The sequence below is a fragment of the Lepidochelys kempii genome, chromosome 5 (genome assembly GCF_965140265.1).
Source record: "Lepidochelys kempii isolate rLepKem1 chromosome 5, rLepKem1.hap2, whole genome shotgun sequence".
Lineage (NCBI taxonomy): Eukaryota > Metazoa > Chordata > Testudines > Cheloniidae > Lepidochelys > Lepidochelys kempii.
Genome location: NC_133260.1, coordinates 44643273 through 44667480, shown reverse-complemented (window position 1 = coordinate 44667480; position 24208 = coordinate 44643273). Strand labels below are relative to the sequence as shown.

General features: G+C 45.3%; 1 protein-coding gene and 1 long non-coding RNA gene across 9 annotated transcripts in view; one reads left to right on the top strand and one right to left on the bottom strand.

The window, feature by feature from the left end:
• SERINC5 (serine incorporator 5) overlaps nt 1-5646 on the bottom strand; it is an 82093-nt gene extending 76447 nt beyond the window's left edge. For 7 of the 8 annotated variants that reach the window (XM_073344119.1, XM_073344120.1, XM_073344121.1 and 4 more), the window contains exon 1: nt 5121-5394. In XM_073344119.1, the coding sequence (XP_073200220.1) occupies nt 5121-5147 (27 nt within the window). In that variant the 5' untranslated portion in view covers nt 5148-5394. Of the gene's footprint in view, nt 1-5120; nt 5395-5592 lie in introns of those variants that run through there. The other variant, XM_073344122.1, reaches the window with a different exon arrangement.
• Nucleotides 5647-7877: 2231 nt separating this feature from the next.
• On the top strand, nt 7878-21838 carry LOC140911324 (uncharacterized). The gene is made up of 3 exons (XR_012158904.1): nt 7878-7988; nt 19859-19925; nt 21419-21838. It is a non-coding gene; the product is annotated as an uncharacterized lncRNA (long non-coding RNA).
• Nucleotides 21839-24208: the final 2370 nt, after the last annotated feature.

Genomic DNA, 24208 nt, shown 5'->3' with positions numbered 1-24208 from the left:
AGCTTTGCCTCTGAAAATTTCTTACCCCAAAATACCATTATGGAAAGCTGAAGAGTAACAAAATGGAAAAAATGCTGATGATTGTCAAGAACCTGGCTCCTTCAGAACTCCTCCACTCAGGCACTGACCTTAAACAAAAACATTCGTAAACTCTAAATCGATTAAGAGCATGGGGGGCAAAAACTGGAGATATGACCAAGTGGAAGTTGAAGAATGTCTAGGCTTTCCACATTCACATTCGGGGCCAAACACTGCCTGATGCAATGCCCTCTGTCAACATCTTGCACTTTGAGGAACTATTTGAGAAAAGTGATAACACCAGGTCTTGGTTGCAGTTTTGGAGCAATAAGCTATGATGCTGGTGGTCAGTAAAAAGAGAGGTTCTTTCTAATCCAAATTTTCTGCTGGTTTTACAGACAGTTAAACAACTTCAGAGAGCCAGTAAGGAAGCAGGCTTTTTTTAAAATATACATGTATATATAGAGCCCTACCAAATTCATCGTCCATTTTGGTCAATTTCAGCCATAGGATTTTAAAAATTGTAAATTTCATTATTTCAGCTATTTAAATCTGAAATTTCACAATGTTGTAATTGTAGAGGTCCTGACCCAAAAAGGAGTTGTGTGTGTGTGGAGGGGGATGGGTCGCAAAGTTATTGTAGGAGGGGTTGCAGTACTGCGTCTTCAGAGCTGGGCAGCAGCAATGCAGAAATAAGGACGGTATGGTATGATATAGCCACCCTTACTTCTGCACTGCTGCTGGCGTGGCGCTGTCTACAGAGCTGGGTGCCCGGCCACTAGCCGCCGTTCTCCAGCCACCCAGCTCTGAAGGCAGTGCAGAAGTAAGGGTGGCAATACTGGAAACCCCTAAAATAACCTTGTGATCCCCCCTGCAACTCCCTTTTGGGTCAGGGCCCCCAATTTGCAAAACACTGGTCTCCCCCATGAAATCAGTACAGTATAGGATAAAAGCACACAAAAGACCAGATTTCACAGTGGGAGACCAGATTTCACAGTCCGTGATGTATTTTTCATGGCCATTAATTTGGTAGGGCCCTACTAATAGGATAATTTCTCTCCATTCAAAGAAGTTACAATTAGCAACATGGAAACAGTATTTAAGTTACCATCCTAGCCTAGTAAATCTAACCATGCTACCACTAGCAATATCAATAGTGGCTTTAAGAAGACTGACATTTAGTCTTTAGAGCCAGTCAGGAATGGCTTTAGAGCCATACACATCTTACACTATTGGTTACTATCCCACCATTAGAGCTGTAAGGATGGACATGCTAGTGCAGACAAGATGCCAGCAGGCACCAGTTTTAGCCACCATATAGGGTAGCCCTACTCTGAGCATGGTGAGCTGACAGCTGATAGAACGCTGTGAGCTGGTCTCTGTGGCACCCCCCACCACTCCCACTGCTGTAAAGACAGTCCTCCAGGCTCACCAGCCTGGTGTACTTAAACTATCTCCACACTTTGAAACAAAGATTTTAAGATCTGTAAACTTTTGCAGTATGAAGACAAGATATGTATTAAAAAGCATCAGTGAGAACGGCAGCTTGGGGAAATCCAGTTCAGTCACCACCTTTATCCCTCTACACCCCTACAGGGATCCACAGCAGTTATAATAGTTGCAAACTGGAATCCGCTCACAGTCACTACACTACTGCATCAGTTTTTGTTTTTAAGACTATGGAGAGCTGACTGGAGTCCTTGTAAGCACCAAAATAGGAGACTTTGCATGCTCTACAAAATGAGAGACGCTACACTGTTTTAAATCTTGATCCTATTATGGTTCCCCATCCCCAGGGGCGAGAGACTCACTGCAGGTATGTAATAAGAGTGCCTTGAGAAGACAGGAACTGTAAGGGAAAGGTGAAAAATACAAGGGACTAAGGAGTTCCTCAATGCAATAACTTTCTTGCCAATCAGTATTTAAGGGACATAAACATGGCTGGCCTAAAAAATGTCTTACCTTAAATACTGTCCCATAATGAAAGTTTACTTTCAGGATTCTAGGAGCATCTCTCAGCCCTTCCCAACAAATCCATTGTGTTCTCATAAGACACACACTTCGCTTGTTGGACCTTGTGCACATTACACATTTTTGCACAGGTATAGCTACACTGGTACAAAATCCCAGAGTAAATGCAATGAACCAGTGTGACTTACTTCAGTTTCCAACTCGATAAAGTCACAACTGGTGCAACCCCAACTTTACACTGGTCAATCCATAACATAGACAACCCTTTGACCCATAACAAACAAAATGAGGGGGACAAACCACTGCATGCTTGTTTATTTTTAGAATGCAGCATAGATTCTAGTTTTAAAAGGCCAATTTACACCATTTATTCCTATCTCCCTATCAGTGCAGTATGTGTTATTTTACACTCACTACTCAGTCTACTTTTAAGTGTGCCAAGTGATGCTGCTTCTGCTACTTCCCTTGGGAGATTACTCCACAGGCTATAGATCTGCCAGGAATCTTTTCCTGATGTTCAGTCCAAGTTTTCCATTTCTGAATTTACATACCATTACTCCTAGCTATAGCTTCTTGTATTTAAGTTCTAAGCCATAACATTCCATCAATATAAATGTTTTGCATTCACAGATAGAGAAGGTGATGCTATTATCTTTGATAGAAATGATACTGGAAGGCAGAATGCAATTACACAGCTGCAGTTTAGTCAGGGACACCAGCCATCTGCACCCATGGAAAAAAAGGCAATTTTTAATTATTAAAAATCCTGAGTATGGTGACAGTTTTACACAGTACTCTATAAACATACATCCGTACACATTTTACAACTATGCTAATAAGGAGTTTTAACATTGAACAAGATAGGACAAGTTTGACGAGCTAGAAGAAATTTCAGAGAACAAATGCTGAGGATGTTTTTTGATAGCTAACAAGTCATAAATGCAAGATTTTCCAACTGCACTAAAAGGAGTGAAGAAATCCAATTTAAAAATCTTCTCGAGTTAAAGGCAAAAGCAACCATGACTGTACTATGTTTTGTATATTATTTTCTAAAAGGTCAAAAAGGTACTGAAAGTATTTTAAAAATTATTTAACACACCACAAGACATCTCCCTTGAGAATCAGTTTGCCTCTTCATCTTTTATAGAAAGTAGCTTGAACACCAGAACCATAGCACTGCTCAGACTGAAAGCGTTGAATGCATTTCCTCAAGGGTGACCGTAAATTTTACTTTTTGTGGGGATTTCTCTTTGTGTCTCCAGTGTGGAGGAAAATTTTCCACAGATATCTCATTTCATTCTCTAAATGCAGAACTGACTGGGTGTAGGGGGGGGGCAGAGTTTTGAAACTCCCACCTAATGGCATAAAAGCCACAACGAAAAACTTAAGGGGCTGTCCGTTCACATGCCCATATTACACATATATTAGTATTTTGGCTTTTTAACCACTGTTTTAAAATATGGGGTTTCTTAGCAAGCCAGATTAACACCATCAGACAGCGTATTTGTAATTCAAGCATAGTAAGTGATCAGACAAAGGTGCATTCTACAGCAAATATAGCAAGACACCAGCTGTAGCACCCCCCACCAGATCTCTCTGAACTGTTACCTTGCCCTGGGGTGCTGCAGCAAGCTGGCTTCCCCCAAAGCCCCAGGCTGCCCATGCAGAAAAGCGCCAGTCTCAGCACTCAGTCTGGGTTTAGAGAGCAGCAAATGCTTTCCAGTCTGGGTTTCAGAAACAGCTCATTTAATCTCATTCCACTGAACTGACTGCCCAATACTCAGCAAATAGGAGCAAGTGGCTATTTAATTGCAGGTTCCTCTATGACCTCTTAAAGGAGAGCCCATGCTCTCCCTACTTGAGCATCTGCTGATTGCTGGTGCCCCGCTTAGAGACACAAGGCTGGTCAGGTAGTATTTTGCATTGGACCAACTTCTGTTGTCATTTGAACAAAGTCACCCCCATCCACAAACAACTTCACTGACTTCTTATTTATTTCAGCCAGCTAAAACTACTCTCCTTGTTTTCAAAACCCTCTGTGGATTTGACCTGAGCTTTGTTTTCACTGCTAAAAAAGGTGTGGTTTTACCACTGGTTAATTAGTGCTCATTTAGTTAGCTACTGTGCTGTAAAATCCTAGTGGAGACAAGGCACCACACCTAGAGCATAGTGCTGACTTTGCAGTAAAAAACACAGGTGCCATTGGGCAGGTCTACACTTTAAAAGGTGCAGCTGCGCCACTATAGTGCTTCATTACGTCCATACCTATGTCCCCTCGAGTAACCATAGCACTGTCTACACAGGGGGCTAGGTCAGTATAAATACATCTCTCAGGGCTGGGGATTTTTCCCATCTTCTGGGCTATGAAGACATAGCCTAGCTGGCCAACTTCACTTACTTTGGGCCATATTCTGGTTTCAGTCACGGTGACCTAACTGTAGAACTCCTCCCCCTAAAACTAGGAATTACTCCTGATTTACACCTGTGTAACAGATCAGAATCCAGCCCAGGCGTACCTCTCCCCTCTTGCTTGGTCATTTAGGCACCAGGGTGCTGCAGCCCTATCAGAGTTGAGGTGCAAGCGTCACAAGGGTGTGTGCATGCTAGGGACACTTGAACCAGTGTAACAACATCAACACAGGTTTCAGAGGAGCAGCCGTGTTAGTCTGTATTCGCAAAAAGAAAAGGAGGACTAGTGGCCCCTTAGAGACTAACCAATTTATCTGAGCATGAGCTTTCGGGAGCTACAGCTCACTTCATCGGAGGTGGGCCCCCGGGGCCTTAAGCAATAGCTTAGTTTGCTTATGCCTAGCCCCGGTTCTGCCCCCGCCCTGCAAGCTCAGGTCAGCCCCGCTTCCCTGCGAGTCGCCAGCCCGGCGGGGCCGCCCCTGCTGCCCTGCGAGCCGCCAGCCCGGCGGGGCCGCCCCTGCTGCCCTAGGAGCTGGGGGCGCGGTTCGTCCGAAACCAGGCGGAACTCAGGGCCGATTCCCTCGGAGCGCGGGGTCACCGGGGAGCGGGGCCGACAACCAGCGAGCGCTGCCCGCCGGACCCAGGCAGCCCCCAGGGGGCAGCGAGCCACGCGGACCCGCCCAGGCACCCCGGGGAGCGGACTCGCCCCTGCCGGCGCTCACCTGGCCCGCGCAGCACGGCGCGGACATCCCCGCTCCCGGCGGCGGGGCTCGGCTCTCGGCAGCGTCCGCAGCCAGCGAGCAGGGGGCGCCGCCTCACCCGGCTCCGGCGAGGCTCAGCGGCAGCCGCCCCATGCGGAAGCGGCCAGCCCGGGAGACAGCCCTAGGTGCCCCCGCGGCTTGGCTCGGCGGGCAGGACACAAGCGCCCAGCTCGCTCCAGGCAGCCGGACAGGACTTGACTTTAGCCCAGCCCAGCCCAGCCCCTCCTGCAGAGCTTCCGCTGTCGTCAGGTTGGCGGCGCGGCACGGCCCTCATTGGCTTTCCGCCGCAGGGAGCGTCTCCAGCAGTTGACAAGAACTTGGGGGGGGGGAATAAACAAGGGGAAAGAGTCAAATTGTCAACTGCTGGAAATGGCCCACCTTGATTATCACTACAAAAGGTGCCCCCCCCGCCCCCCTGCTGGCAATTGCTCACCTTTCCTGATCACTCTGGTTACAGCGTGCGTGGTAACACCCATTGTTTCATGTTCTCTGTGTATATAAATCTCCCCACTGTATTTTCCAGGCATGCATCTGATGACGTGAGCTGTAGCACGAAAAGCTCATGCTCAAATAAATTGGTTAGTCTCTAAGGTGCCACAAGTCCTCCTGTTCTTTTTGCAGATACAGGCTGCTACTCTGAAACCCAAGAGTCCAGTGGCTCAGAGGAGAATGAGTGTGTGGCTAAAACAAACGATCAGGGTTCAAAATAGCCGATTCTAGTCCCTGGTCTTGGTGGGCTGCGCCTAGGCTGTGGGGGGTTATGCCAGCAGAGCTACGGCGCTGTACCTATACCGCTATTGTCAGTCTACACCGGCACCGCTTTAACGTGCCTTGTGTGGTCGCAGAGCAGCAACCACCTCCAGGAGGGGAGCAGCACCCAGCGGTGGTGCACTGTCTACACTGAGGCTTTACAGCACTGAAATTTGCTGCGCTCAGCGGGGTGTTCTTTCACACCCCTGAGCCAGAAAGCTGCAGTGCTGTAAATTGCCAGTGTAGACAAGCTGTCATGTAGATCTTAGTGCGTCCCTGGGCGCCAAACCAGCAGACCATGGTTCTTTGCACTTTTATGATAATAAAACACAGAGCTGTAACTAGGCATTTTAGCACCCAGCGAGAGCAAGCATCTTTGTACCCCCTAACATTTTTTGGGGTCATTTTTCCACCCAGAAGTGTTCTGTGGCTCCCCAGATGTTTTGGTTGCACCCCCCCACACACCCCAAATCAGACAGGCTGGGTGGTCTGCTAAGGTGAGTCGGGGTGGAGGTGGTGCTCCTCCACTCCCCAGCACCACCACACCGGACTGGCCCTAGCAAGCAGGTCTTTATGTTGCCTCCGTTTTGGCCCCATTTTCCCACCTCTGTGGCTTTGCGCCATGGGTAGATGCCCCTCTCAGGCTATGGCCCTGATAAAACTGCTACCTATATGATGTTAAATACACACACATACTCAGTCACCCTTCATCCCTCCTGCCCCATGAAAGTATATTTATTTCTGGTAATAACATTACAGGCCATTTAAGGGAAGGAATTTGTACAGTATGTTCCTACATTGCGGTGTTTTTAGAGTCAATAATCTTGGGTGTGAGTTTGTAAAACTCCAAATGAGACACAGACCTGCAAAACACATGGCCACTGGGAGGGATTTTTCTCCACAACAAATCTTCCCTAAAAGTCAACTCAGCTGTTTCACCCTCTTGCAAATAAAAGAAATAAATCCTTATTTCTTTCCATTGCCTTCCAGGATGCTTTATTTCAACATCTTCTATACCACAGTGTAAACAGGAGCCTTGGCTGATGAGCAATTAAGAACCACCACGTTATTGTGTTTTTAACATTAGCTAGTTAGTTATTTGATGCTTTTTTATGGTGCATATCCCTATAGGATCTGAGGCTTCAAAAACATCAACTAATTTATCCTCACAACTCTTCTGTGAGGCAGATGTTCGATTAAAGTAATAATATGTGTATGTTATGGGAAAATGTGAGAAAGAAAAGCCTAGAACAGACCCTGGATTGGCCTGACCATTAGAAGGAAATAGGCCTCTCAGCCTGCTGAGTCTGTGCTAATTGAGATATGCCTGTCAGTTTATAAGGTCTGTGTTAATTGTAGAAACACATCCCGAAACAAAAAGTCTGTTCTAAAGTGATAAGATTACCATCAAGGGCAGCTGGTGTTACAACTGTTTTCCTAAACTCAGGAATAAGATCTGTTAACCCCCATACTTGCATTTTTATCTTGTTTGTTTTCTTTTTATGTAACAAGTGGTATGAATAGGTTTATTGGAGTCTGTCATGCCCCAGTGATTTTAGAATGGTTATGTTAAAGAATGAATAGGTAATAAAATGTAGATGTGATAGAAAAAATGTTAAGTGAAATAGAGCGATTGCGATTGTATGTTTGTAAAGTTGAAGCACCAGCCTTAGAATCATAATAAACGACACCACATCTGGAGGAAGAAAAACAGCTACCCTCCGACAGGACCATTTGGCCGAAGAATGCACTGGGAGAGATAACCCGATAACCCTGAATCCATCCCAACTGCCCCAAGGACAGGGAGAACGGAGGCAACAAGATAACAACAAACCGTCATTGCTGTGCCATCTGCGTGATTGATTGTCACTTCAAACGTGAGAACACCATGACGAGGCAAACCCCATAGACTTGGATAAGGATGGATCCCTATAAAGACAGACCCTAAAGACTGAGGACTTTGGGTCTGTTTGTGCAACCAACTTCCAGGAGCATCGGATGCGCATCTGACAAAGCCCGGCTCCATCCTCGTGTCCAGGCCACCTGGCTAGTGACTTGTCATGAGCAACTCCTAGGCTGGTAATTATGATAACAACCTTGCAGAACTTGTGTGTGTGTGAATGAGTGTGTGAGTTAATGGAATGTTATAGCTATAACTGGTTTCAGAGTAGCAGCCATGTTAGTATATATTCGCAAAAAGAAAAGGAGTACTTGTGGCACCTTAGAGACTAACCAATTTATTTGAGCATAAGCTTTCGTGAGCTACAGCTCGCTTCGTCGGATGCATACTGTGGAATACTTTCCACAGCATGCATCCGATGAAGTGAGCTGTAGCTCACGAAAGCTCATGCTCAAATAAATTGGTTAGTCTCTAAAGTGCCACAAGTACTCCTTTTGTTATAGCTATAACTGATTGCTTACTCTGATTCTTTCTGTATTCACAATAAACGTGGTGTATTGCCTTATCCCTGGAATAAGATCCTGCTGGTTTTCATTTTCTAAGTATAACACAGAGGAGTATTATTATCCCTATTTTTACATATGGGGAAATGGAGGTACAGAGCTACTGAAGAGTATGACTCAGCCCCACTCAGGGGAACATGCTTGTGGACTTCCTAGATTGCTCTTACTAGGGTAACCAGCAGCTACATGCCTGATACTCCGGAAGGTGAGGAAAAAGCAGGATGTTGGCTCTGTCCCCAGCGCCCAAGGCTCCAGCTCCAGAAAAGGATAGAGGTGGCAGATTACTTCAGCCCAAGAGCAAGGAAGGAATTATGTCTCCTAAAACAAATTATTTCCCTCCTGGAGCGGCACATCTATACCCTATCCCTTACATAGGGCTGTGCCTAAAGGCACAATCTAGCCTGAAGCGACATGTCCAAGATCATACTCAAAATCTGTGTCAGGACTCAGAATAGAATCATATCTTCTGAGTGCCAGTCCAGTGTCTGAACCTTAAAACCATCATTCCTAGCAGCTGCTTATGGGTAATGATTATTCCTCAACAAAATCCATAGACTTCAGTGCACTTGTCTTGCACACTAAACACAGTAGAGTTACACAGTGGGCCTAGATCTTGATCTCACTTAAACTAGTGCATATAAGTAGTGGATCCATTCAAATCACTGGAATTATAATACTGGGATCAGATTAGTGTGAGCTCAGAACCATGTAACAGAGACTGTAATTGAAGTTAGGCCAATAAAAGTTATTACCTCACTCACCTTATCTCTGGTTCACTAATAAGCATTTTAAAAATTCCTTATTTTTACTATTTAGACTACAGTGGATTCAATGTGAAAAGTTTGTAAACATAATTTTTAAAAAGGCCATGCATCTGCATGATCTCTTCTTGAAAGTCTACAAATATAAATTTACATTGTGATAAACTGACCTCTACTGGACAAAATCTGAACAGCTCAGCTGTGTCCCATAGGTGTTATATTGCTCACAGCTAAAGGAAAAGAACCTTTTTAAGCTCAAATGATGGAAGTCTTTGCTTCTAGAACAGCAGGCTCTGAGCTCTAGCCCTATTGTTGCTGTTAAGTTTTCGGTGGCCAATGTATGTAGCAAACTGAGATCTGAAGTAGTGGTGGCAGTCATGGATTTCTCACATTCCTATAAACAAAAGGCATGTGAAGCATTGTTTTTCTTGCTATTGCAAACAAAGAAGATGAAGCATAAGATAAATGTAGATGATCTTGCAGTAGTGTGACAACTTTTTGAGAAGATGGCTGAATTTAATATACCATGCACGGCACTTTTTATAGACTTCTGTCAGGCCTTTGATTCAGCGCATTGAGCAAATGTGTGGGATCCAATGAGGCAACTTGGCATGCATGGAAAGATACTGTCATTGACAGAAGAGTTCTGTAATGGAACAGGAAGCAGTGTTCCAAGTCAATGGCAGATACAAGGCATGGCTTCCTTTTTCCCCAGGAGTCCAGCAAGCTTGTGTGCACCCACCATCATTGTTCAGTATCAGCATTGATTAGTTGATGGATAAGTTTGGAGACAACTGTCAGTGGTACTGAGCTGAACGCCATTCTGCTTTGCACCTTGAATATGCTGATGACATTGTCTTGTTGGCTCAGCCTGGTGAATCTCTGCAGCTGATGGCTGATGTGGTCAGACAAGAAGCAGTACACAATGGTCTGCTTATTAATCCAGAGAAAACTAAGTGTCTGGTCATTACCACCAAGCAGCCTTGAGCTCCAGATTAAAATCAGCACAGTATTAACCTGTCTGGATGGGACATGGAGCCGGTAGCAACTGTCAAATACTTGGGCAGCATCATCATAGACAGCAGTAGGTGGTGCTCAAAAGATATGGCCCCTTGTATAGCCAGGGGCAACTCTAGTGCAGATTCTGCCTAGGGTGTCCGGGGAGGCCAGGCCAAACCTGAGTGGTGCTGCAACCCCATCTGCCAGGTTGCAATTCCACTCACTCAAATTTGGTTGGGCTGCCATTCCATTATAGACTCATAGACTTTAAGATCAGAAGGGACCATCATGATCATCTAGTCTGACCTCCTATGCATTGCAGGCCACAGAACCTCACCCACCTACTTTTGTAATAGACCCCTAACCTCTGGCTGAGTTACTGAAGTCCACAAATCATAAAGACTTCAAGTTACAGAGAATTCACCATTGACACTAGTTTAAACCTGCAAGTGACCCATGCCCTGTGCTGCAGAGGAAGGTGAAAAACTCCCAAGTCTCTGACCCAGGGTAAAATTCCTTCCTCACCCCAAATTTGGTGATCAGTTAGACCCTGAACATGTGGGCAAGACCCACCAGGCAGACACCTGGGAAAGAATTTGCTGTAGTAACTCAGAACCCTCCCAATGTAGAGTCCCATCTCTGGCTTTTGGAGATTTTTGCTATAGGCAGCTGCCAATGGTCCACGCGCCATCGTAGGCAGTCCCATCAAAACATCCCATCCATAAACTTATGAAGTGCAGTCTTGAAGCCAGTTAGGTTTTTTGCCTCCACTGCTCCCTTTGGAAGGTTGTTCCAGAACTTCACTCCTCTGATGGTTAGAAGCCTTCATCTAATTTTGAGCCTAAACTTGTTGATGGCCACTTTACAGCCATTTGTTCTTGTGTCCATATTGGTATTTAACTTAAATAACTCCTTTTCCACCCTGGTATTTATCCCTCTCATTTATAGAGAGCAGTCATCTCTCTCCTCAGCCTTCTTTTGGTTAAGCTAAACAAGCCAAGCTCTTTCAGTCTCCTCTCATAAGGTAGGTTTCACAGTAGCAGCCGTGTTAGTCTGTATTCGCAAAAAGAAAAGGAGTACTTGTGGCACCTTAGAGAATAACCAATTTATCTGAGCATAAGCTTTCGTGAGCTACAGCTCACTTCATCAGATGCATAAAGTGGAAAGTACAGTGAGGAGATTTTATACATACACACAGACCATGAAAAAATATACATTGTAAGGAGAGTGATCACTTAAGATGAGCTATTACCAGCAGGAGAGTGGGATGGGGGGAGAGAAAACCTTTTGAAGTGATAATCAAGGTGGGCCATTTCCAGCACATTTCCAGGAGTTAACAAGAACGTCTGAGGAACAGTGGAGGTGGGGGTGGGGGGAGGAATAAACAAGGGGAAATAGTTTCACTTATGTAACCCTTCTGCCCGTCAGAGTTGGCAGCAACAAGGGCCGGGTTCAATATCTAGGGGATCCATTCCGATAACACAATGCAAACCGGCTCAAGCCCCCACCCAGTGACCTGGGACAAATATATACCACCCCTGCTGGGCGTCTCCAAGAGGCGATACTTCCCCTCTTGCAAGCACATAGTCTGAGTGTAGCAAAAAGCCTTTTAATAACAGAGAGAAACAATGTGGCATTATGTTGGGGAAACACCACCAACAGGATTCATAACACAACCCATGAGCAAAAAAACCCACCCCAAGCAAATTGGGGCATGCCCCTTTCCCTTTGGTTCTTGAGTCCGGCAACCCCAAATCACCCAAAGTCCCAAAAGTCCAATGACCCAAAAGTTTCTGTCCCTGGTCAGGGCAGCCCCAGCGTTCGAAAGTTTATCTGTGGAGCTTTACCTCCCAACCTGGGTGGAGATGGGACGGGGGTAAGAGGCACCTTACATGATCTGAAGCTGACCGCCCCACAGCTCCATAGGCCTTCACTCCGCTCCGCTCCACCAGCCACCCCACGAACTCCTTCGCTCAGCTCCGCTCCGCAGCCCACAAGCAGCTCCCGCCGTCCCACGAACTGCGCCACCAGCCGGTCCACAAACTGCTCCGCGTCCCACCAGCAGCTCCCGCCGTCCTACGAACTGCTCCACCAGCCTGTCCACCAGGCACTCCAGCCATCCCGCAAACTGCTCCACAATATATCTTCAGGCTCCCCCACTACTTAACACAACGCTCAGTGATTTCAGCTCTTAGTCAGTTCAGCTCTTTGGTGAATTCAGCTTGTAGTAGGGGAGCCTCAGTGCTGGTGCACTATTAGCCCAAAGTGAGCTCAGCAGCCTGTAACTAGACTCCTAATGGAATCAAAATTAGCTCTGATATTCCACAGTGGAGAGAGGAGGAAGGGCAATTAGCATGTAAGGCCCTCACCAAGGGGCCCATGCCACCAAGCATTAATACTTGTCCCCAGCCTCTCTCTCAATTCACAGAGTTTTGGAACCCATGACCATTGCCTAGCGAGTGCCACTTAGTTGATGGTGACTTATCATAACAAAAGGCCTAGCACAGTTCCAAGCACAGTTCCCATAGTCAGGGTAATAACAATTTATTCTTCCTGCCCCAATAACAGTGACACTGGGGATCCCACAGCAGCCAAAGTGACCATTTGGGCAGCTATGGCCTCGTTCTAGGCGGGGTGGGTGTGCCTATGCAAATGAGATCAGCCCCTGAAGTTCTTTTCCACAACTTGCCACACCTCACCACCAGATGTCAGGGTGGAGCTCGTCCTGACACTGCTTACACTTAGTATAATGACTCAACCGCTCCCAGTCTCTATTCAAGCCTAAGTTAATTGTATCCAATTTGCAAATTAATTCCAATTCAACAGTCTCTCCTTGGAGTCTGTTTTCAAAGTTTTTTTGTTGAAGGATAGTTACTTTGAGATCAGAAATCGAATGTCCAGAGAGGTTGAAGTGTTCTCCAACTGATTTATGAATGTTATAATTCTTGACATCTGATTTGTGTCCATTTATTCTTTTACGTAGAGACTGTCCAGTTTGACCAATGTACATGGCAGAGGGGCATTGCTGGCACATGATGGCATATATTACATTGGTAGATGTGCAGGTGAACGAGCCTCTGATAGTGTGGCTGATGTGATTAGGCCCTATGATGGTGTCCCCTGAATAGATATGTGGACACAGTTGGCAACAGGCTTTGTTGCAAGGATAGGTTCCTGGGTTAGTGGTTCTGCGTGTGGTGTGTGGCTGCTGGTGAGTATTTGCTTCAGGTTGGGGGGCTGTCTGTAGGCAAGGACTGGCCTGTCTCCCAAGATTTGTGAGAGTGATGGGTCGTCCTTCAGGATAGGTTGTAGATCCTTGATAGTGTGTTGGAGAGGTTTTAGTTGGGGGCTGAAGGTGACGGCTAGTGGCGTTCTGTTATTTTCTTTGTTGGGCCTGTCCTGTAGTAGGTGACTTCTGGGTACTCTTCTGGCTCTGTCAATCTGTTTCTTCACTTCAGCAGGTGGGTATTGTAGTTGTAAGAATGCTTGATAGAGATCTTGTAGGTGTTTGTCTCTGTCTGAGGGGTTGGAGCAAATGCAGTTGTATCGTAGAGCTTGGCTGTAGACAATGGATCGTGTGGTGTGGTCTGGGTGAAAGCTGGAGGCATGTAGGTAGGAATAGCGGTCAGTAGGTTTTCGGTATAGGGTGGTGTTTATGTGACCATCGTTTATTAGCACTGTAGTGTCCAGGAAGTGGATCTCTTGTGTGGACTGGTCCAGGCTGAGGTTGATGGTGGGATGGAAATTGTTGAAATCCAGGTGGAATTACTCAAGGGCTTCTTTTCCATGGGTCCAGATGATGAAGATGTCATCAATATAGCGCAAGTAGAGTATGGGCATTAGGGGATGAGAGCTGAGGAAGCGTTGTTCTAAGTGAGCCATAAAAATGTTGGCATACTGTGGGGCCATGCGGGTACCCATAGAAGAGCCGCTGATTTGAAGGTATACATTGTCCCCAAATGTGAAGTAGGTAGGTTTTCTATTCATCAGATCATCTTAGTAGTCCTTCTCTGCCCCTGTTCCAGTTTGAATTCATCTTTCTTAAACATGGGAGACCAGAATTGCACACAGTATTCCAGATGAGGTCTCACCAGTGCCTTGTATGTTACTAACTCTTCCCTGTCTCTACTGGAAATACCTCGCCTAATTCATCCTAGGACTGCATTAGCTTTTTTCACAGTCGCATCACATTGGCAGCTCATAGTCATCCTGTAATCAATGAATACAGCCAGGTCTTTCTCTTCCTTTGATGCTTCCAGCTGATAAGTCCTCATCTTACAGCAAAAATTCTTGTCGTTAGTCCCTATATACACCTATATGACCTTGCACTTTGCGTTATTAAATTTCATCCCATTTCTATTATTCCAGTTTACAAGGTCATCCAGATCTTCTTGTATGATATTCTGGTCCTCCTCAGTATTGGCAATACCTCCCAGCTTTGTGTAATCTGCAAAATTTATTAGCACTCACTCACTTTTTGTCAAGTTCAGTAATAGGAATGTTAAATAAGATTGGTCCTAAAACCAATCCCTAAGGAACTCCACTAGTAATCTCCCTCCAGCCTGACAATTCACCTTTCAGTATGACCCGTTGTGGTCTCCCCCTTAACCAGTTCCTTATTCACCTTTCAATTCTCATATTAATCCCCATCTTCTCCAATTTAACTAATAATTTCCCATGTGGAACTGTATCAAATGCCTTACTGAAATCCAGGTAGATTAGATTTACTGCATTTCCTTTGTCTAAAAAAGATCAGTTATCTTCTCAAACAAGGCAGTCAGGTTGGTCTGGCATGATCTACCTTTTGTAAAATCATGTATTTTATCCCAATTACCATTCACCTCTATGGCCCTAACTACTTTCTCTTTCAAATTTTGTTCCAAGATCTTGCATATAATTGAGGCCAAACTAACAGGGCTGTAGTTTCCTGGATCACTTTTTTTTCCCTTATAGGAACTATATTAGCAATTCTCCAGTCACAGAATTGAATTTATAAATCCTTGCTATTATGACAAAGGGAGGCCAGGCCAAACCTGAGTGACTGGCACTGTGACCTGGAACCTGGTTCCTTGACTTCTACATAACCACCTAACCATGAGAACGCTCACCACACCCCGCCCAGACAGTCCAATATCTCCCGTTGCCCCACTTGAAAACCTCTGTTCTAGGAACGGGGCAACCTACTGAAGTTTTGCTGAGGGCAGCATATTCTCTTGAGCAATCTCTGCGTATAGGAGCAGCTGCTGCCATGTTTCAGCCCCTCAGCAGCCTCTGAGGAGCCATTGTGGCATCAAGCTTGCTACGAAGCTGCAGATCTGTAGAACCAGTTATACCGACTTTATTGTATATTGGTGAAACATGGGCACCGAAGAAGACTGGAGAATATCGGATTTAAGTTTTTTGTTCTTGTTATCTTCTTCAGCTGTTGCATATCAAGTGATAGGACAAGATCAGCAATAAAGATATTCAAAGCCGAACCCTGCAACCACCTCCACCAGCATTGGTTCAGTTTTGGTGGCTTTTCTGACACGGGACATATTATTAGACTGGAACACCAATTCATTCTAAGCATGTGTAGCAAGGAATGCTGCTATATGGCTGGTGATCACATGGGCACCAAACGCTTTAGTAGTGCAATAACATTGCCAGTGATGGACATAAACTGAATATCCAGCATAAGGGCCTAGCCAGAGATTAATCCAAGTGATGTTTAATCTGCAAGGAGGCCCTGTCCCTGTGGGATTTGCCATGATGATGGTGACAGTAGCATGACAACAAAGGCAAGGAAATTTTAACTTAGCTCCCCAGCTGGTGTAAATTGTCATTGCTCCATTGAAGTCAATTTGCATTAGCTGAGGATCTGCCACCCAATGTCTGCTTCCTTGCTTTTGTAGATTTATGCCAGAATCCTAAATTGAAATGTCTTTGCTTTGATATGTGACCAAAACCTATTACAGCACACAGAGTCACAGGCTCTGTGCAAACACCAATTAATAATAATAATCCCTTGGAAAGCCTGGTAAAGTGGTGTACATTGTGGGAATATGGCCCATAGCCTTTACTAAATACTAGATGTAAGCTTCTAGGAAACCTACCAAATCCTGCGATCATCCCTACACTGCCAAGCACACAATATTCTGGAGGGGTTTGAAAACATCTCCTAACTACATCATAGGGATCAGACACATTATAGTGGAAAGGGTTGTCTAATACAAACATTTGCAAAATGACACTTTTCTGAAAGTAAAATATTTACATCAATGCAGAGACTTCCCTTTGAGGTCTGAAAATTTACATATAAAATATTCTGTTACCTGTTACCAAATACTTTGCAACTTCTGCTTTTGCAACTGTAGTTTGTGTTTTCCCGTCCATTGTAAAGTAAGGGTCTTTGAATGCACTCCTTGGAATGGAACTCAGAGAGGATAATTGGTTGAGGCACTCTTCTGGGTAAAAATCAATCTAGAAGAGTTAATCACACACAATCTTAGCCAAAAGCATTTAGTGGACAAAACTCTTTCCTGTAAGTTGTCTATGCAAACAAAAATATTAACTTGGCATTGTGCTCACAGAAGATGCAATATGATGTAGCAGTCCTAGGTGCAATACAAGTTGGTGGTCTAATGTCAACTATGAAGTCCAAATGGACTGAAATGGTGCAGTTTTAATTAAAAAATGTATCTAGACTTGCATTCTATTTTGTGCTTTTCTTAAATATATTCATTATTTATTTATAGACATTTCTAAGGCACTTACCTTTAGGCCAGATGAGTGCTCCTCTCCCAACACTTCTGTCAGACGGATATCATCATCATCATCTCCATTTGACCCAAAGAGAAACAAAGTATTAGTCACCTTGTCCATTGCTGTACAAATAGTCCGGGGCAGAAATGGGAAGCATATAAGATCAGCTTATTTCCTGCGATGCTTGTGCCTTAGCCACAAAGCCACCCTTCAAAAAAGCCAACGCAGTTTCACAGTTAAACATTGGTGTGGTGGTTGATCCCCCTGCTGTTGCCCAGGCTGGCTTCCCTCAGGTCGTTTCATTCTCCCACTACTCACCCTGTCCTCAGGCAGCTTCCTGACAGCACTTTTCTGGAAGGGTAATTGCAGGCCCTTTATTCAATTGTTACCTCTGTTCCTGATTCACTCAGGGCTTGTCTTCACTACTACAAATGGCACTTTTTCTTTTTTAACCTCAGTCTACTAACCGGCATGAGCTATCCCAAGGTCAAAACACAGTGAAGACAAAGCACATTAGTTTTGCCATGAGGTAAACTTGCCAAAGGTCAGTCAGTGGACAGGCATGGGGCTGTGTAACGCGGGCTTTAGCCCATTTGCTTGCAGAGAGAACCTTGAAAGTGTAAGCAGATTGGTACAGTTGAAAGGCACAAGCAACTGGGCTCCATTTCTGCAGCAGGAGGTGAGGAGTGGGGAAAGAACCTGACAAACTCTCCTCACCCCACACAGTGCATTGTATTTCACCAGCATCTGGAGTCCCCAGCTGAGCCAGTGGTGTAGTGATTAAAAAAAGAAATGAGCAAACTAATAAACTCATATTCCCCTAATTTACCCTCCTGAGCTGAGCCCCACTGTTCAAACACATAGTAAGGGGCAGTCCCTGCCCAGAAAGCAACACCGAGAACATCTGGGAGGGAGAGCAGAGGCACAGAGACTTGCCCAGGGTCCTAGTAGATCAGTGGCAGAACCCAAGTCTCTGGAGTCCCAGGCCCCACCCACTGGAGCCCGCTGCCTCTCTCAGAAACTGAGCAGTTCACATTTGGGGTGTAGCCCAAAGAATCAGTTCACTCCCCGCCCCCAGAATTCTCAGCCCAGGTCAGTGCATAGTGATGTGGGGGTAGCGAGCAACCATGAGTTATTTCTGGGGGTGGAACAAGAATTGTTTCATAAGTATGTGCAAAAGTGTGAGCACTAGCTCTGGAATCAAAAATGTAAATAAATTAGTTTTGTATGTTGGTCCTCCAATCCCTTCCCACAAGGCCGCTGGGCACCCATTCCTGTGCACTGTCTTGCTATCTACCTATGCTCTGACCCCTGACTGGAAGTGGCCTACCTTCATATTCCCTCTGCTCAGCATCCTCAGGCCCACAATGATTGCCTGCTTGCAAGCAGTTTCACTGATCTCAGGTGTTTGGTACAAAAGACCAATGCCCAGTGTAAGCCTCTGTCCCAGCATGCAGCCACCTGGCTGAAAGATCCTTCTTTCCCTCCACAGCATCACTGAAATAACCGGGGGTGGGGGGCAGTTCCCCCATAATTTTAGCTGCTGCTTCTGTTGTGGGTGGATGAAGCACCATTATGTTTGTCCTGCCACCTCTTCCCCCAATTCTCCCTTCCCACACTTGCTACCACACTGCTTCCCATGTCAGACAACTGCAGAACCTCCCCCTGAAAACTGGCGGCTGACAAGGGTTGAATGCAGTAGCATTTTTTGCAAAAGAAAAACACTTGCACAAAAGTAAATAGCTTTTTGGCTGTAGCTTGGACAAATGTAACTTACTCACAGACTAAGGCCAGAAGGGACCATCACAATCATCTAGTCTGACTTCCCACATATCACAGGTCACAGAACCTCCCCCCACCACACACACAAACACACACACACTCCTGTAGTTAGGGTGACCAGATAGCTAGTGTGAAGAATCAGGATAGGGGGTGGGGGGTAATAGGAGCCTATATAAGAAGAAGCCCCAAATATCGGGACTGTTCCAATAAAATCGGGCCATCTAGTCACCCTAACTGTAGTAGGCCCATAATCTCTGGATGAGTGAGACCCTCAAATCTTGATTTAAAGATTTCAGGTTTGTAGTAACTCACAGCCCTCCCCATCTAGTGTCCCATTACCCATTGTTGGATATATTTACTAATAGCAGTCGCAGATCGATTACATGCCATTGTAGGCAATCTCAACCTACCATCCCCACTATAAATGTATCAATCTCATTCTTGAAACAGTTTAGGTTTTTTGCCCCCACTACTCCCCTGGGAAGGCTGTTCTAGAACTTCACTCCTCTGATGGTTAGAAACCTTTGTCTAATTTCAAGCCTAAACTTATTGATGGCCAGTTTACTTGCTGTTAAACAATACTCTAAGGCAGAAAAACACCCCTGCATGTTAATGCACCTGCCCACTAATGCAGAAGCCACTTTATTGCTGATAGAAAAGGAGTACTTGTGGCACTTTAGAAACTAACCAATTTATCTGAGCATAAGCTTTCGTGAGCTACAGCTCACTTCCTCGGATGCATACTGTGGAAAGTGTAGAAGATCTTTTTATACACACAAAGCATGAAAAAATACCTCCCCCCACCCCACTCTCCTGCTGGTAATAGCTTATCTAAAGTGATCACTCTCCTTACAATGTGTATGATAATCAAGTTGGGCCATTTCCAGCACAAAACCAGGGTTTAACAAGAATGCCTGGGGGGAGGGGGGGTAAGAAAAAACAAGGGGAAATAGGTTACCTTGCATAATGACTTAGCCACTCCCAGTCTCTATTCAAGCTTAAGTTAATTGTATCAAATTTGCAAATGAATTCCAATTCAGCAGTCTCTTGCTGGAGTCTGGATTTGAAGTTTTTTTGTTGTAATATTGCAACTTTCATGTCTGTAATCACATGACCAGAGAGATTGAAGTGTTCTCCGACTGGTTTATGAATGTTATAATTCTTGACATCTGATTTGTGTCCATTTATTCTTTTACGTAGAGACTGTCCAGTTTGACCAATGTACATGGCAGAGAGGCATGGCTGATCTGATTTTAGCCCATTCTTGGTGAGTAGTAAAATAGAATTGTTTCGCTCAGTATTTTTACCATCTCTGGGCATATCTACACTACAGACTTAAGTCAACCTATGTCAGGTCGACCTAATTACTGCAGGTTTCAAAGTAGCAGCTGTGTTAGACTGAATTTGCAAAAAGAAAAAGGAGTACTTGTAGCATCTTAGAGACTAACAAATTTATTTGAGCATAAGCTTTTGTGAGCTACAGCTCACTTCATTGGATGCATTCAGTGGAAAATACAGTGGGGAGATTTATATACATAGAGAACATGGAATAATGGGTGTTACCATACACACTGTAACCAGAGTGATCACTTAAGGTAAGCTATTACCAGTAAGAGAGCCGGGGGGAGAGGGGGGAACCTTTTGTAGTGATAATCAAGGTGGGCCATTTCCAGCAGTTGACCCATCCACTCCCAGTCTCTATTCAAGCCTAAGTTAATTGTATCCAATTTGCAAATTAATTCCAATTCAGCAGTCTCTCGTTGGAGTCTGTTTTTGAAGTTTTTTTGTTGAAGTATTGCCACTTTTAGGTCTGTATATAAATCTCCCCACTGTATTTTCCACTGAATGCATCCGATGAAGTGAGCTGTAGCTCACAAAAGCTTATGCTCAAATAAATTTGTTAGTCTCTAAGGTGCCACAAGTCCTCCTTTTCTAATTACTGCCATAGCTGATGTCCACACTACCCTCCTTCTGTCGTTGGTGCATGTCCTCACTAGGAGCACTTCCACCGACTCAAGAGGGGCAGCATTGGGGGCTGAGAGCCAGGTCTTACAGCTGCACACAGCTCCCCACCGGGAGCCCAGTTGCCCTCTGGGCTCTCGGCTTCCCACTCCCAGCCAGGAGCCGGAGAGGAAGCCACCTGGGCTTTTTACTTCCCCACCACGAGCGGGGTGCAGCTGCCTTGGCTTCTCAGCTCCCTGAATGGGGAGCCAGGGGCAGCCTGGCTCTAGCTTTCTTGTCAATTTCCTGCCAGGCTTTCTTGTCATTTTCAGGGCTCCAGCTTGGAGCCCTGAAAGTTACAAGACAACCAAAAACCAATGTAAGTAATGCAGTGTCTACACAGACACTGTGTCATCCTAACTACACTGACATAAGCCCTATGCCTCTCGTGGAGGTGGAATTATTATGCTGGTATAGAAGGGCTCTTAACAAGACTGTAGTGTAGACACTGACATAATTAGGTCAACTTAAGCTGCTTTATGTTGACCTAACTCTGTAGTATAGACCAGGCCTCCAAGATTCATTAGTAAGGCAAACCTCCCTCTCCTGCTGCTGTAACTTGCAATCTCTGTTCGGTCACTTACCGGGTCATCTATCACAAGACATAGAAAGATTTCTTTTGTGTAGATGGCGAGCTTTCTCCCTGAGGCCTGGAATAACTGGACCTTCTTCCTTTGTGAAGGAGCATGACATCTTGTAGGGTTGCAGCAGAATGAAAAGGATTTAACATAATCACTCTTGTGCTATTATGTCTCCCAGGACCTGGACCTCCACCAGCCCCATACCCAGTCCTCCTCCAAAAAGAAATTTGGGGGAGAGTTGGAAAGTAAAATTAACTCACCATTTATTTTTGTGGGAAAACTTTTCTACTAAGCTTCACAACAGACAGATGCTGGCCTAGAGAATCAGGAAGAGAATCTCAACTTTTATCTCAAAATAATGCTACTTTTTACTGGCACGTGTGTACACGGAGTATGAAAATACAAGGATTCAAGAGCACTCGCAAAGTTCCCCCCCACCCCTTTATGTCAGGACCATGTTTGACAGTATCAGACTCATCAAGGGAGGGGAGGGCTCCTAGGAGACCACTGTCAGTGAAGAGTTTCACATTTTGGGGCCAAGTGATGGATGAGCCAGGGTGAGTTGATCGTGGAGGTGCATGAAGAGTGCTACAGGTAATTGGAAAGCATGAGGAGCAGAAGGAGAAATGAAGGAAGGAGGACAAGGAATTGGAGGAGAAGCGAGGATGAGGAGAAGCTGCTGGCAGAGTATCTCCACCACAACTGTGAGATGAGGGAGCAAGACATGGCCTTTCAGAGGGACATGTCTGAGAGACTCGGGCTCATGAGCCCTGGATATAAATCCACAGGGCTGATGAGCATCCTCGCCTCAACATTATCATATCTCACAACCTGTGGACAACAATGCCTGGGGGAGCCAATAAATGAGCCATGGAGCTTCTCACCATGGGCAGTATCTGCTCCAATACAGGGAAAAAAGAACAGATACAGATGCAGTGTCCTTATCTGTGACAAAGTTGTATGTGATGTTTGCACACCTTTTGCTAATGTGAGCACAGCTGGTCTGTCCACATTTTTAGCACCAATCAATTTCGATACAGGTAAAGAGAAAGGAACATTTATTTCTTTAATGCGTGCATAAACACTACATTTGATTTCAAGGCAACAGCTCCAAATGTGCCATAAACTCCATAAATCAGATCCTGTGTGCTCCCCACACAGCTCAAGAATGCAAACACACAAGGCATCCTTTACGGCCTTTGCATAACAGACTAACTGGTGCATTTGGTGGTTGTCTATAAGCAGATCCCAAAATATCATTGCTGGCAACCCAATCCTCCCCAAAGCATTCCCCTTTATCCTCATATATAATGTGAAGCACACAACATGCCCTAATCACCATTATGGAGTTAAAGATGTTACAGTCCAAAAGAGTCCATGAGCTGTGCCATCTTGCCTGGAGTTGGCCAAAGACACATGCCACCACCATGTTAGACCGCTGTAACACTCTGCCATCATGCACCCTGCCAGTGCATTCAATGTACGAGTCTATGAGTATGCCAAGATGACCTGCGAGGGCCTGCATAATGATGATGAGTAATAGCCTTTCTTACCATTCACTTGTTTGAAAAGGGGCATGGGATGGGGATATATGTCCCATCACTTGCACCTGCACAGCTCGGGAAGCCCGAACATTCAAACCTCCATAATTGCAGGGATATTTCCAATTCTGGCAATCCCGGAGCACAGCACCATTGATTGCCTTGGCAAACCTCCATGAGCATTGCCCAGTGGTAGATTTCCCAATGCCAAATGGATTGCCAACAGATCTGAAGCAATCTGGAGCTGCCAGTTTCCACAGGGCAAATGCAACATGCTTCTGGACCATTATTTGCTCTTTCATCTGGATGCTCTGCCTCTCGAATGCCTGGGCGAGCGCCTCACACAGCTCCATTAATGTGTTTTTCCTCATGTGCTCCCATCAAGGTGAGCTTGTGGTCCTGGTCCAGAAGTAGCAGTCTGCGCAAGGGTTATCTGATATTAAAACAGCATCAGCTCAGTTGACGTTCCATGTCCACATCACCCTGTTCAGCTGTTGCTGGGCTTCTAAGTGCAAGCTGCTGCTGCCTTCAACTTCTCTGGCCCAAACGCAGCCTCTGAAACCCTTGTCAACATCTCCTGGTAGCCGCTTCTGCAGAGGCATAAAAAAAAGTACTGCCTCCAAAACGAGCAGTGGCTACCAGTCTCAGTATTAGGGAGAGGAGGATCAATAGTTTTTGGTAAGTCACCACCACGCCAACTGGGTTACTGCCAGGAGATGAATTTCCCAGGACCATTTCCTCCCACAATCCCCAGGGTAAACAGACCAGTTGCCCCACACCAACCTGCAAACGCAAGCACAGAGCGATACAGTGAGTTGCGGTGCTATCAATCGTGGGCATATGCACCCAGATGGCTCTGTTGCTTGTCACGGACACATACGGTACCAGTGCAGGTGAAGGGGCATGACAGCAGTGTGCTAATATTGACATGTTTGCGAAGGCCACTGGATGCTGACTATCCTGCAATGGCTTCCTGCAGTGTTATAAGTTTGTCTTTCTCCTCTGCCCTGCATCAGGGTTTAGGCTCTGGCTCTGCTTCTTTTTATATGCATATAAACACATTTTATAAATCAAATCGAAATCTGAAGTCTGACCTAGCCCAATGCCCAGCCAAGGCGTGATATCTTTGTTCTTTAGTCAATACACGCTACACAATGTATTTCTTTCTGTTCTACACCACAGAGTTTACTCTAGGAGCATGCAGAACTTCTGAGGACTGGGTCATATTGCTTCAGGTCAGCTTTTTGTTTCTTTCCCTATGTTAATACTTACAAAATACTGACGTGCATTTAGGCTTTCTTTCCCACTTCCACCAACTATATTTAGGCTTGGGAGGATTAGATTTTTATCAGGAAATGTTGGCAAGCATCAATTTAACCACCCACTAAAAAAACCTGATGAAAAAATATTTCCATAAATAATAATAA